The sequence below is a fragment of the Cottoperca gobio genome, chromosome 21 (genome assembly GCF_900634415.1).
Source record: "Cottoperca gobio chromosome 21, fCotGob3.1, whole genome shotgun sequence".
NCBI lineage: Eukaryota > Metazoa > Chordata > Actinopteri > Perciformes > Bovichtidae > Cottoperca > Cottoperca gobio.
The window spans coordinates 23,820,046-23,834,447 of NC_041375.1; the positions used below are offsets into that span (position 1 = coordinate 23,820,046).

Here is a 14,402-nt window from a genome sequence, read left to right on the forward strand (position 1 = left end):
TCAGGTGAAATAACGAACAAGTTCCTCCTGTGACATCATTTCTGTCAGAGTGACGATGCATCTGCGATGTGCCGGGCTGACGAACGCCTCACGTTGCATCGTGTCGAAGGTTCTTGAGTTCTGGCGAATTCCTTCTGCAGCTAAAATGCTCAGAGATGCATTAAAACAGAAGCTGCTCATTGATTATAAATTACATTGGAACCACAGGGCCAACAATAAAGGAGGGGGGGGAGGGAGGGAGGGAGGGGGAGTCAGTTGTCATGGAATCACAGTCTTCGCCTCCCGTTCTGGTGTTGCCGTGGTAACAACCTTCTGGGTAAACTGCATCAGTCTGAAAAAGCGGAGCGTGGTCTGAAATTAGAAACAGAGATTAATGTGCACTGCGCTCAGGTTTTGGACTGAATGGCATTTAATGTTTCCACGAGAAATCTGATCAGACAGCGTTTGGGATTATTGTTCCTTTCAGATGAATCGATATCAGACAGTTAGTGCAAGATGTCGTGCTTCTGCCAGTGTGCTGCTGTAGGGATGACGTAGTTTTGATGGCCAACCTGGAAGTGATCATCTCCCCGGGTTCCCTCGACACAAAGCCAGCGGGATTTGCATTGGATTGTGGATTATTGCAGAAAATAAACTCTGTTGCAAACAGAAGTTTATGTCTAGCAAGTGCATTGTATCAAACATAAGATGAAAGTGTGTAAAAGAACCATGATGTATGAAAGCACAGCTGGGTGAAGGCCTGAAGAACAGGTTTATGAGACCCTCAGCATGTCGAGGAGAGAAGGAGCGACATGCGCCTGTGGAAACTCCAGGTGCTGATTCAGAGGTAGAAGGGGCGGAAACAACATGTTGATAATGAAGCCAACACTACCTTTATGGTTTCTGAAGGTGTAAATGCAATCGTCAGAACTAAAAAGCTAATAACAAACTACACCACGGTCGTATGACTTCAACGTCACCACCAATACATTCATGCACTTAAAGTAATTATATCCTTTATACTTTCTTACATACGGGTATTACAATTTATTATACGTGTTCTTAAAAATGTCTTTTTTAAGGACGACTTTCTCCAAAGAGGCAACGACTTCTTCAATTCAAGGCCTCGGACGCTCAGTCGTACTCATCACTTTGCACCTGCCCCGATTCATCACCTGTGCTTTGGTCTTTGCTACGCTTCTCATTGTGGCTCTTAATCACTTCATTTAATGTCGCCCACGTTCGCTCTGGGGAGACAAACAAAAGCAGAGAAACTGAGCGCGCTGACGACGAATCGCTCGGTCAAGTGTGTAAATCACAGACCCGGCTCAGCAGCAGCATGAATGGACCACTTACACTTGTTCACTGCTTTATATCATATTCAGTAGATGTGTAGATGTTCTCTTTTGTTTGCTTGTAACACACCTGACACATGTCTTTCACCTCTTTGTCTTAAATGACCTGACTTCCTCCTCCCTTTTCATCTTGCATCCTCCGCCTCCTCCCTGCTTCATTATTGCAGGTGACAGATATGATGCAGAAGGCCTTGTTTGACTTCCTGAAGCATAGGTTTGACGGGAGGTGAGCAGCCAAACCAACACATGTCGTTAATTACAGCCTCCTCCTTCCAGTTCGCTCTGTATGACGTGCATGTCTTGCTTTGTTGCAGGATATCCATCACAAGGGTAACAGCTGACATATCGTTGGCCAAGAGGTCAGTACTAAACAACCCCAGTAAGAGGGCCATCATTGAGAGATCCAACACCCGCTCCAGCCTGGGTAAAACTCCAGGAACTGTTCCGCTCAATGATGTGCATGTGTTGTAGGTGTTGAGACTGTGCATGTTTAGTAATGGCCTTCATATTCCTTCTTCTTCATAGTTTATTCTGCTGTATGTTGTTGTCTTTGTGCAGCGGAGGTCCAGAGTGAAATAGAAAGGATCTTTGAGCTGGCCAGGTCTCTACAGCTGGTAGTGTTGGATGCAGACACCATTAACCATCCAGCACAGCTCATCAAGACCTCATTAGCACCCATCATCGTCCACGTTAAAGTGTCCTCGCCTAAGGTAAGATGGCAGGCTTAGATGCGAGATAGCCATCCAATAAAACTACATGTTTACATCCTAGTAGTTACTTTATATGTGTTAAAAGGTGCATAATATGGAAACCTCACTTATCCAGTGCTTATGCACATACATGTGTGTATCTGGAGTGCATACCAACCCACACACAGTTAAATAAGACCAGTCAGTTTGTCGTTTGCTGCCTCGATCAGAAAACATAATAAGCCATTCAGATTCGGCTCCTCTTGCTATGTCACGTGCAGGCTTATTAGAATAAATACTAAAACTGAACTTTTTCAGAGGGTGAATACCTCTGTATACCTATTCAGACAGATAGTATGAGAAACATGTGGGTTTTTTCCACATTAAAGTCTGTAAACATGTTCTAGTAGAAACTCAAAATACAAGTATGAAAACAGAGGGCATGCCTGTGAGACCCTGATGCTCAACTTGTGGCCCGCAGGCCAAATCTGACCAGTGACGGGGTGCAGGATGGCCCCTCGGCCATTTTTTTTATTCACATTGAAAATAAATTGTTTCACAATGGAAATTTGTTTTAGTGCCAGATTGTATAAAACTACATTAATATGGACTATTAGAGTTTGTTTATCTAAAAAGAAATGCCAGGGACAAAGGTCCGGGCTAAGCCCCAAATGTCTGTTAGGTGTGCCCCGTGTAAAGCGAGTCGAGTTTCCCTGATTGGAGATATTTCCTTGTGTTTTTCGTACTGTACATGTGCTTGCTGCAGGTCCTCCAGCGGCTAATCAAATCAAGAGGAAAATCTCAAAGCAAACACTTGAATGTGCAGCTTGTTGCCGCGGAAAAACTTGCACAGTGTCCTTCTGTGAGTGAACTTCAAACACGCTTTTTACATCTAAAACAAAACAGCGACTTCTTAGTTTTACCAGAGGTGAAACTACGCTATTCTCTCTTCTTCCTTTCCCACCTCAGGAAATGTTTGATATTATTCTGGATGAGAACCAGCTGGAAGATGCGTGTGAACACCTGGCAGAGTACCTGGAGGCATACTGGCGTGCTGCGCACACTTCGCTAAGCACACCACTCAACCCCCTGCTGGGGCGCAATCTGGGTTCCACTGCTCTCTCCCCGTACCCTGCTGTCATTCAGGTGAACCTGTCGAATGAAAGAAACATGTATTCTCTTCCTTTGCTCTTTAATTTAAAGCCAGAACTCCCTAATTATTCATCAGTGTGTTTAGATGCTTATCTGTAAAAATCATGCACACTAAAAATAAATCTGTGCTTTTATTTATTTATTTCCATCTGGAAAGAGGAAAGTATTCAGTTGCACTGAGTGAATGAAGTACACCTTAAAGTCATAGTGCTTTAAGCTGAGATGCATGTGGATTTTAATACTTCACCCATGATCGATTGTATCCGACTGACTGTATCTGGTCATATTTTATCTTTATTTTATTGACAGCAATGAGGAGACTACAGGTTTTCCTCTAATATCATTACATATGATGTTTATATCAACGGGTGTTTACATTAGATCTCATTGTTTCCATACTTTGCAAACCTTTTGCTTTAAGTTTATCATGTCTAACATCATGACTCATGCAGGTAGTGAATATATTTCTGCTAAATGTCTAAGAAAGCAAAACATAATCAATATTGTACGGACACTATTATCATCTTTTAGGGACTAATGTGGACAATTAACAGTGGTACGCTTTTTATCCTACACGTGTTGTGTTATGTTGTCGTGGATATTTATCGCTCACAACATCGTGGTAATAAGGGGGGGGGGGGGGGGTGGGGGGGGGGGGGGGGGGGGGGGGGGGGGGGGGGGGGGGGGGGGGGGGGGGGGGGGGGGGGGGGGGGGGGGGGGGGGGGGGGGGGGGGGGGGGGGGGGGGGGGGGGGGGGGGGGGGGGGGGGGGGGGGGGGGGGGGGGGGGGGGGGGGGGGGGGGGGGGGGGGGGGGGGGGGGGGGGGGGGGGGGGGGGGGGGGGGGGGGGGGGGGGGGGGGGGGGGGGGGGGGGGGGGGGGGGGGGGGGGGGGGGGGGGGGGGGGGGGGGGGGGGGGGGGGGGGGGGGGGGGGGGGAAGGGGGGGGGGGGGGGGGGGGGGGGGGGGGGGGGGGGGGGGGGGGGGGGGGGGGGGGGGGGGGGGGGGGGGGGGGGGGGGGGGGGGGGGGGGGGGGGGGTGGGGGGGGGGGGGGGGGGGGGGGGGGGGGGGGGGGGGGGGGGGGGGGGGGGGGGGGGGGGGGGGGGTGGGGGGGGGGGGGGGGGGGGGGGGGGGGCAGAGAGGAATCAATAAAGCACAGACATAGTTTATTATTTATTTTATTAATTATTATTTCGTTGCACAACAAACTAATAATGAGAACACTACCTGCTTCCAAGCACAACCGCGTAGTGTCCCTCAGACCAAGACAATCTTGCTCTTATATAGGAGCTGCACCAACCCTGTGGTAACCAAGGTAATCTATTCCAGATGCAAAGGTTTCCTTCTTATGACCTTTGAGATCATGTTGTCAAAACATATATTTGTTATTTACATATGGTATGGATTTTTATATAGGGCCCCTTATGTAAACTTAATGAATAAGACTTTGTTCATGTCGCTTATCTTAACAACGTCATGTTAATACTGTTGGTTATTTGTTATTGTATTTAATTTGATCTTTTTGTGCTATTTCATTATTATTGTTATTTTTCTTTCTTCTGTCTGTTGTTTTTGTTGTTTTTGCTGTTTTTCTATGATGTGTTGAAAACTGTAAAATTCAATAAACTTAAAAAGTCATAAAATACACTTTCTCCCTCAAACAGGCCCAAAGAAACCGCAACAGCAACCACACAACTACAGACCTTTCGCCCGTCGAGCGCCGCGGCCTGATGCCTGCCGATGAGAACTACCACAACGAACGGGCGCGCAAAAACCGCAACCGCCTGTCCTCGGGCTCCCAGCACAGCCGGGACCACTCGCCTCTGGTGGAGGAGGACTACCAGGACCCCTACCAGGATTCTTACAAGCCTCATCGTAACCGAGAATCCCCCGGAGGCTACAGCCAGGACTCCAGGCACCGGCATTGAGCTGTAAACAAAGTGTAGGCTTGTCTCTCTCTAACTCACCACCATGGACATACGAGTTAAGGCAGATTTGCTTATAACGTGATGAAACTGCGACACTCATTTGGACCGTAACAACCTTGTGTCGATGTGTAGTACCTCATTTTCCCTTCGGCCTTGGCTCCTGCCAAATGAAAAATTAAGAATCCTGCTTTGATGTGAACAAGGGAAGGGACTGGATGTGAAAGTAGCACAAGAGCAAGTTATGTTTTAAACAGAAGGATGAAGCTGGACCTGATCTGAATATGCCCCAGATGTGGCGTGTGAGGGAAGCACACGAGCAGGTGATAGTGAGCCACTTAGGCTCTTCTGTACCCTCCCCGCCATAGTAGCATGCAGGTAGGACTGGTTACAGGTCACTACTCGACTCGAGCCAGTGCCACACAGCACCAGTGGTGATGATCAGATGTTTGCACGCGTCCAGGAGCAGGTAGAAGATATTAAAGATCTTTAACGCTCCTCAACTTTGTTTGCCACTGTCCCCGATGTGAGTGTTTATAAATCCCGTGGAAGCCTGTTCCCTAAATCCAGAGTTTTACACATTTGTTTTTGAAGTGACTTGGATGTTGTTGTGGTGTTCTCTTCAGGGTTCATACAGTAGCTCCCTGTTTCCTTCTCTTTGTTATTTCTGAATGCCATTTCTGTCATTAACCATATCAAGATGGAAATATAAAAGTACATTTTAGAGCTCCAAACCTCAGGAAGGAGAGGTCACTTAGACCGAGTGCTGACAGATGTAGCGTTTATCACCCATCTGATGGGGATTTGATTCTGAGTGTTAGATTGCATTGTGAAGAGATTTGTATGTTTCAAAAAGAGTTATTAATATAAGTAAGGAACTCTTCCAGGAGTAGAAGTCACTGGAGCGGTCATGACAGCATGTTGTTCATGTTCTGCTGTTGTCTGTCATGTGTTTGGCAGGACTTCATTTTGAATAGGTAGAATTGGATATTAGCGAGTGACTTATATTGAGGGCTTCCATTATGTAAATACCGTTAAAATAATTGAACAGAAACGTTAATTTATTAACTTTCAGCACATTCAGTTACATTCCATTCATTTCTTCCTTGGCAGCCTTGCATACACCTTCCAACATCTGATTAAAAAAAGGTATATTTATTACTTTATTATAGATTTAATGAAATAAATGAACATTGAAGCATTTTCATTGAGTAGCAATTTGACTGACATCCATGTCCATAATTAAAGACTTGTCATTGTATTCAATTTGAGTTTCATTAAAGACTGAGTGAGGAACTATATGTCTTTTAAATGCTACTTTCATGGAAATGTGCAGCAGTTCCCCCGTATTGTTTCCAATCAGATGACTGCTCTTTTATGCTGCCAGCTAATACATGATTAAAATATTTCTTTTAATAACATATCCATGTATCTTGTAATTTAATATTTGTTAAATATCTCGAGTTCAGTTTGTTTTCCAGTTCACAGGTCAGAGATCTCAATGCTAGTCAGTGAGTCTGGAAAAGGAAGCTCGACACGGAGACTTCTGTTCTTATCTGCCATATACAGTAGCTTTTATTATTGTTGTTTCGAGACTCTGAGGCGACCATTTAAAAGAGTTGAAAACTGCCTGTGAGAGAATGATGCATTGATTAGAACATGTGTGTGCACTGTCATTTTACAATTGTAATGAAATAAACTGCCCTTATGCTGTTGTATGGATAGCACTGTTTTTTGTTCAAAAGCATACACACACCTGTTGTTTAATTCTACATATGTATTGCTATTTTAAATACAAGGCAAGTACCTAAAAACTATAACATATGTATTTTCTTGATAAATATATTAATCCTTTGGTTTATAAATTGAAAAATCACATTTTTTGAGAGCCTAAGACGATGCCTTTAATTTTCTTGGGGGTTTTTTCACTTCAAAACTCAAAGGTGTATAGAAGATGGGTGTAACATAGAAGAAAACCATGAAATATTCACATTTTAAAGAATTTCTGACTTTGCAGGTCAACTAATTGATGAATCGACTAATCGTTTTAATCCAACATAATCATTCACTATTATAATACAATATACAAGAATAATTTAACATGTGTCTGCGTAGCCAATAGTGAGTTTACGTGTAAATAATTACAGTATGATAATTCTATGTGAATTTGTTTTGGCTTTTTTTGTATTTTACTACACAATGTGTATCTATCTATCTATCTATCTATCTATCTATCTATCTATCTATCTATATATATATATATATATATATATATATATATATATATATATTAATATATATTGTAGTCTTACAAAAACAAAATAGATAATTAGTTCTTATTTCTTCTGTATATATTATATATGTATTGACATATATACAATTATTATTATTATTTCTATATTGACTACTGTTGCATTTTGTACATAATGTGTACCAATAGGACTGTGCATGTACGCATGCGCACAGTTGACAGCTAACTAGCGCAGCGCGCACTTCACAACAGCCAGCTGATGCCAACCAGCTTGCCACAGGGGTTATCGTTTTGTTTTTGTTTCCGGAAATACATTAACCTACACAGTCACATTTACATCCTGTGGGAGAGACATCATTGAGATTAATTCTTACAAGTATGGCGGTTGTGTTTAAAAGCTTTGACAGCTCTTCGTCTGTGTAGTTAGCTAGTTAGCTAGCTAGGTAAAGTTGATAGCACTGAATAGCATCAACGCTAGCTAGCTAAATTACAGCGGATTCTTGCAAGCTGGCATCAAAAAACCTCATCGTCAGCCATGGGAATACTATTTACGAAGCTATGGAGGCTTTTTAATCATCAAGGTAAGAAAGGTTCCGTGATATTTATCATGAAATTGTCGAAGACATGGGAGCTCGGTGGTCAGTAAGGCCTGCTTTGAAAGACAGGTCTGCTCCCTTTATATTAGATGAACAGCTTTCTACACGACAGTTTATAAGAGTAGTTTAATATTTTGTCTGTAAACGTGTGTATGCTTTACCACTGTGCTAACTGCGTAACGTTAGATAACGTGGTGAATAATGTCGTTTTCTACACACTCTGAGTGTTAGATTATTTATGCTCTCTGGGGATGGAGCGATGGTTAGGTGAAACCAAGTCGATCCCTGGATAGGGATCTTGAATCAGTAAACAGGTAGGTCTTTGCAAAACCTCTGTAACACGAGTCCCTGTACGGTCCAGTGTTCAGGTAGTATGACCAGAGATGGCCACACAAGCAGAGCTCACTGAAGGCAGCCACATCAGCACAATGTGCGAGCCAATAAGGATCTATGAATGACTTCAGGGTGAATCACTTTACCTTTATCAGTGTGATGTCAGCAATACAGGTAACCCAATATCCATTCACACTTGGCTTAGCTTCTCTAAAACAAGAATCATTACAATTCCCACTATTGCTCATGACTCCACAGTAGATCACATGGGACACGTTTACTGTAGGGTGTCACATGTAAACACGATTGGGGGTATTATAAAGCAAAACAAGCCATTTTAAAACACAAAATTGGCTCTGGGAAACTGATGATGGGTATATTTTACAATTAGCTGATAGATTACAATTTTAAAAAGTGCTCAACATTTAATATCCTTTTTTAAAATGTCCAACAAAAGCTGTACACATTGTTTCATCTTTGTCTGGCTAGTCATTAATGGCCCCTTCCTCTGTTAGACCATCGCTGAGCTCTGCTCCCTTTTGCTTCTATCCATCATGTCGTTGGAGTCTGTAAGGCTTTTGTTGTAACCTCTGGATCTAGCCCCAGCTGCACTTGCAAGTCTCAGGAAGTCTTACCGTGAATGTCCCCAGTTGATTGATTCAACTCCGGTGGAGCAACAGAAGTTCATTCACAGTGAGGAGGGCATGTGATTTAGACATTACAAACTTTAGTTATCCATATTCATCATAACCGTTAAAAGGCTTCAAGGCAGCAAAATCCTATTAAACATGGTCACAGATTTGCATATAGCTTTCAAATGATCTTAAATTGATCACTGAAATAAGACGACCCAGTCAGTTTGTGGGCTGATTCAACAAGCCTGTCAGATGTGGTCTTCCTATGTCACATGCAGGCTTATTAGAAAACACATTCCCCCTCTGAGTATCCCTAAAACTGAACTTTCTTCCGACAGAGGGTGAATATTAATAATATATGCAGACAGCGAGTAGGAGTTAAAGGGTTTACGGACATTAAAGCATGGCAACATGTTCCAGTATGAACCTGAAAATGAGCAGTTTATCTAACGTCTGTCTTTTGATCACAGTTGAAACAGTTAGGCTATTTATCAATTAGGTGATTGACGGGAAATGAATCCGTGTCAGTTTTGATGATCGTTGAAACGTTCAATATCGTCTTCTCAAGCGACAAATACTCTGCTAGTAAAACACCAACCAATGTTTGTTCTTAGTTCCTCTTCTGTGTCACAGGATCTGAAACATTAAGTTGTAGATTTGAAAGGAGCCTTCAGGAGCTGTTAAAGCTTGAAGCTGGTTAATGTCTCAAAAGATTTATAGAAAAGCAACCGTCACGCCGATCCCTCGTGCACTCTCGTGTCCTTTAACTTACAATCTTTCTTTTGTTTTCACTTTCATGTATTAACGGCAAGATATTTATTCACGTTGTGTCACACCCTATTAGTCTTTCTCACAGGTGAAGCCTGTGTGTGTGTGTGTGTGTGTGTGTGTGTGTGTGTGTGTGTGTGTGTGTGTGTGTGTGTGTGTGTGTGTGTGTGTGTGTGTGTGTGTGTGTGTGTGTGTGTGTGTGTGTGTGTGTGTGTGTGTGTGTGTGTGTGTGTGTGTGTGTGTGTGTGTGTGTGTGAGAGACAGAATATGTATCCTCTCCACTTCAGCCTGACTGTACAAGCTTGCTTAAGACCACCCACCAACTGTAGCTGTGAAAGTACGCTGTTCACAGCACCACAATGTCTCAGTTATACTGCATGTGTGAAGCTACAGTACACCATTTGGTACAGAAGGATAATGCTGGAAACAAAAAGGGCTGTTGTTTGAATCTCTCAATGCGGTCCCACACATCTTTTAAACACTACTTGGCTGAGTTTACGTAAGAATAATACATCAGTCAGTCTCCACACGTAGGCCACGTATTGATGTCTCTGACCTCTTTGTGAATGTCTTTTCTTTCCTTTCAGAGCACAAAGTTATTATTGTGGGGCTGGACAATGCTGGCAAGACCACAATTCTTTACCAGTTGTAAGTATCCCAACCTCAGTACGCTCATGTCCTCACAGTTTCATAGATCCACAACCTAAATGTTTTCATTGTTGATGTTCCAGTTCAATGAATGAGGTGGTACACACCTCACCTACCATTGGGAGCAACGTGGAGGAGATTGTGGTCAACAACACCCATTTCCTGATGTGGGACATTGGGGGCCAGGAGTCCCTTAGGTCATCGTGGAATACATACTACACAAACACAGAGGTAATGTTGGGCGACGTTGGCTCACTGCTCATCAACTACAGCTACAGTAGATGCATTAAAATCCTTCTCTCTCATCTCAAACATGCACACACGTCAAGATCTGAAATTCTTCTGTTAACCGTCCATTATATTATATATTTCTCTCATTGTTTCTGAGTAGTTTGTGATCGTGGTGGTCGACAGCACAGACAGAGAAAGGATCTCCGTGACCAAAGAAGAACTCTACAGGATGCTCGCACATGAAGTGAGTATCGTTTGTTTGTGTGTTCATACAAATGTCTGCTTTATTATTTATTTCACCACATTTGCCATACATCAGATAATCATGTTTTATAGATATACATGTATTAATGTAATGTAATAATGATTACTTAAGTTACAAGCGTTGCTGCAAAAAGGGTCAGATTAAATTGAATACCACTTTGCAGCGTTCTGCACGGCAAACATCATTTTGATGAGCAGTTTCAAAGCAATATGATTTAACCGTCGGAAATCTAAAAACCCAAAAATCATCAAGTGCACAAGTCAAAATGTAGTTTTATTTAATAATTCTGAAATATTATTGCAAAACAGTGAATTTGCATTAAAGAAACTGTGCAGATGAAAGTAGTGCTAAATGATTTACAACTTTAAATGACCTTCTGCTGCTGTTAAAGATGAAGATGAAGATGAAGAAGAAGAAGAAAGTGGTAGCCACATTTACAAACAGATTTGGAGTCTGACTTATGATTAATTAAAATGACTTAATGCACTAAGTACTTCATCCATAAGTCAAACTCTTTAATTATGTACGTGAATATGCGTTACATGTTTGAGTCGGAGCCGTCACTCACACATCAGTTCCCATGAAATGTTAATGTGATTTCTTTGTTAAACGTAATGTGTGTCTTTTTAAAAGGATCTCCATTTCATGTCCTCCAGGATTTAAGAAAGGCAGGCGTGTTGATCTTTGCCAACAAGCAGGATGTGAAAGGTTGCATGTCTGTGGCGGAGATCTCTCAGAGCCTGCAGCTTACCTCTGTCAAAGACCACCAGTGGCACATCCAGGCCTGCTGCGCCCTCACAGGGGAGGGGTGAGAACTACATCTCACATCTTTGTGCTTCTGATACAGTGTACGTACAGAGCTGTCGTCTTAATGCTTGTCCTTCTGCATTGTTCTGTCCCTCTCTCTTCCACGTCCCCGTTCCCAATGTTTTCTTCGCCTCCAGGTTGTGCCAGGGTCTTGAGTGGATGATGTCACGGCTGCGTGTGAGATGATGACCTTTGACTTTGATCAAGAGTGCGCCCTTGCTCTTTGTTTTCTCTGCCTCCGGACACGAGCTTGAAATGAGGATGGGGGGGGCGGAGGTCGGTTGATGAATGGCCCTCTCCTCTTTCCTGCGCTGCCGACGTGGGCACACTGCTGCCGGGATGTTATATTCTTCTGTGATAATTTATTTTACAAAAGACGTCTGAACTCAGAACAGAAACGCGTGACCTTTTCAGAAGGACAACGAAAGAGACTCCAATTATTTAAACTGAAATTTGTGCACGGTTTTCGGTTTCAGCAAAACACAGACGTGGACAAAGTGACTTGGAACTGTACGTGGACTTCTTCCTCCGCTCTGTGTGACTCTAGCCCGTGGTGGCCTTGCAGTATTGCCAGACCGGCTGTGGCGGTTTTTATTGCCCCTCCTGTGTGTACAGTCCAGTATTCTCTTTTAACGTGGTGCCTGCAGCAGAATGTTCAAGTGATGATGGTTGATGGAGACTGAAACGTGCAGATGGAGGGTACAATCACAATATACCCTCTTCTTTTCAGTCCCTATGAATAATCAGTGAAATAAAGTGTTTTTATCTGTTTCAGGTGAATTTGCAGCGTGTCATGAACGAGTGTTTCTTTCAGGTGTGCTTTAGTTTTTCTCTCAGGAAACTATATTAAGTTTCTTGTTTGTAATGTTGGTTATTCTTTTTTTAGGGGGCAGAATGCGTCACATGAACTCATGAAGCTTTTCAGGGAGCATGATGAGCAGCTACAGGAGGAGAGAAAGAGAGAGTTAGACAGCAGAGGGATTCATGGAGAGAAGAAGAGACTGAGTGTTTAGGATAAGAACACAGCAGACTGCACAATAAGAATTAAGAACTAGCACAAACCAAAGCCAAACTATTCTCCTCGTTTGTGGCGCCGCCGCTGCCTCACTTTGTTGATGACTCCTCGTGTGTGTTGTGGTAATGTTGCTATGAGGAAGCATATTTTCACAGTCAGCAAACAGCTTTACCTTTATCCTCCATGACACGTGTTTCCCCAGAGGCTCTGGTCTCGTGATGAGCTACTCGACAGCTGACCTTTGAACCTTTTTAAACGCAGTCCTCCATTTGGATCATTTAAATATTTCTAACTACCAGTCTCAATACTTGAGCGTCATGTTTTAACCACTTTCACTGTAATCAATGTTTTACTCTAACATGACTGTAATGTAGACGTCACAAGCCCACAAAGGATTTCCACCCAACTGCATCTTTTTGCTCATAGTTTTGGTCTTTATGGCACATCTGCTCTATGTTTTAGCACCTGCACAGTCGAACTCATGGACAAAGGTGGAGATATAAATGAATGACCACAAACACTTGATGTTTTACTAAAATCCTAGCGTGTGAACATGTCCTTGCTCACCTGGTAATGAGTAAAAATCACCATTAAATACATCTTAAAGCACTCAAAATGTTCTGTAAGTCGACCTTGTGCTAGAACTTATTTTTGCAAAATGTGTATTCATTCCTTTTCTCCACACTTATTTAAAAGTGGCTCTGCACGCCTTCATGTACATGTGTGAACAGATGTGTCCATTATATCAAAGTGCACACAGTCGTGAACGCTCCCTGTTGGCGCTTCATGTTGAAACCTCATCAGACAGTTTGGTGCTTTACTGCTGTGTGTCACGTTGTGATCTGTGAATAGCTTTTCATTTCTAATGCACATCATTAACATCTGTGGTATTGTAGCAGGTAAGTCAAACCCCAATAATACCCAGTCAACAACAGTGTAGTTTGAGCAACGCGTCAGACACTAAGAGTCGAGTCGTTTGGGCGACACACTCTAACGATGGAAGCAAATCTGTCCAAATCCCAAAGTGATGAGAAGAAAATATAGTTATTTGATCGCTGGATCAGTCCAGCTCTTATTTACCAGCATTAACTGACCCAAGAAGACATCACGTCTTCTTTTAGCGATAGAAAGGTCAGCTCCTGATTGTAAACAACAGATCCTGTCCTTCAAAGTCATTCTGTGACTGACTAATTGGTCATTTTAGGCCTCTTGCCTCACTAGAAGTCATTGTTTTCGTGGGCGTTATTGAGCTAAGATTGACAATTGGCACTGTTTATGTTATGGTTGTCTATCCTGCAGCTGTTGTGTTCTGGTCTCACTGAACATCAGTCATTTTTTCCAGTGACGAAGCATCATGCAGCCTCCTGCCTGAGTGTCCTTGGTGTTGGGTAGTCATTCTTTTCACTGCTAGAATCATCACAAGTCTGTGAATACCCTCTGAACTTTAAATATAATGCACCAAATGTTTCCATAGCTTGGAAATTGCTATTTCTTAATAACATAAAAACATTTTTTGGGTTTATATGCCCAGGTTTTGAGACACCCGTCAACAGTTTACCCTTTTATAACACGAGTACCGCTTCAGTTTTGCAGATTAGATGAAACAAACTGTAGTGATGGGGCCGCTGAGGACTGCGCAGTGCATCACAGGGGGGGGGGAGAGCGACACATGCAGCTGCTGCTTTCCATCTTGGTCCCTGGGTAGCAGCCTGCTCCTGGCACAAAGAGTGAGATTAAAGATACAGCATACCAGAGAGAT

The 14,402-nt window shown here is 43.0% G+C and overlaps 2 protein-coding genes across 6 annotated transcripts in view; both read left to right on the forward strand.

Annotated features, from left to right (window-relative positions):
* cacnb4a (calcium channel, voltage-dependent, beta 4a subunit) overlaps positions 1 to 6,810 on the forward strand; it is a 33,179-nt gene extending 26,369 nt beyond the window's left edge. For all 4 annotated transcript variants that reach the window (XM_029458676.1, XM_029458674.1, XM_029458675.1 and 1 more), the window contains 6 exons: positions 1,502 to 1,560; positions 1,649 to 1,758; positions 1,893 to 2,044; positions 2,790 to 2,885; positions 2,993 to 3,169; positions 4,834 to 6,810. In XM_029458676.1, coding sequence (XP_029314536.1) covers positions 1,502 to 1,560; positions 1,649 to 1,758; positions 1,893 to 2,044; positions 2,790 to 2,885; positions 2,993 to 3,169; positions 4,834 to 5,097 — 858 coding nt within the window. In that variant the 3' untranslated portion in view covers positions 5,098 to 6,810. The remainder of the gene's footprint in view (positions 1 to 1,501; positions 1,561 to 1,648; positions 1,759 to 1,892; positions 2,045 to 2,789; positions 2,886 to 2,992; positions 3,170 to 4,833) is intronic.
* Positions 6,811 to 7,557: 747 nt separating this feature from the next.
* On the forward strand, positions 7,558 to 12,408 carry arl5a (ADP-ribosylation factor-like 5A). Of its 2 annotated transcripts, none has more exons than XM_029458562.1 (6): positions 7,558 to 7,926; positions 10,265 to 10,325; positions 10,409 to 10,556; positions 10,717 to 10,800; positions 11,478 to 11,669; positions 11,766 to 12,408. In XM_029458562.1, the coding sequence occupies exons 1-5, from the start codon at positions 7,881 to 7,883 to the stop codon at positions 11,631 to 11,633; spliced, it is 495 nt and encodes a 164-aa protein (XP_029314422.1). In that variant the 5' UTR covers positions 7,558 to 7,880; the 3' UTR covers positions 11,634 to 11,669; positions 11,766 to 12,408. The 2 variants fall into 2 exon arrangements, with proteins under 2 accessions (XP_029314422.1, XP_029314421.1); XM_029458561.1 differs by having other exon boundaries at positions 11,478 to 11,629.
* Positions 12,409 to 14,402: the final 1,994 nt, after the last annotated feature.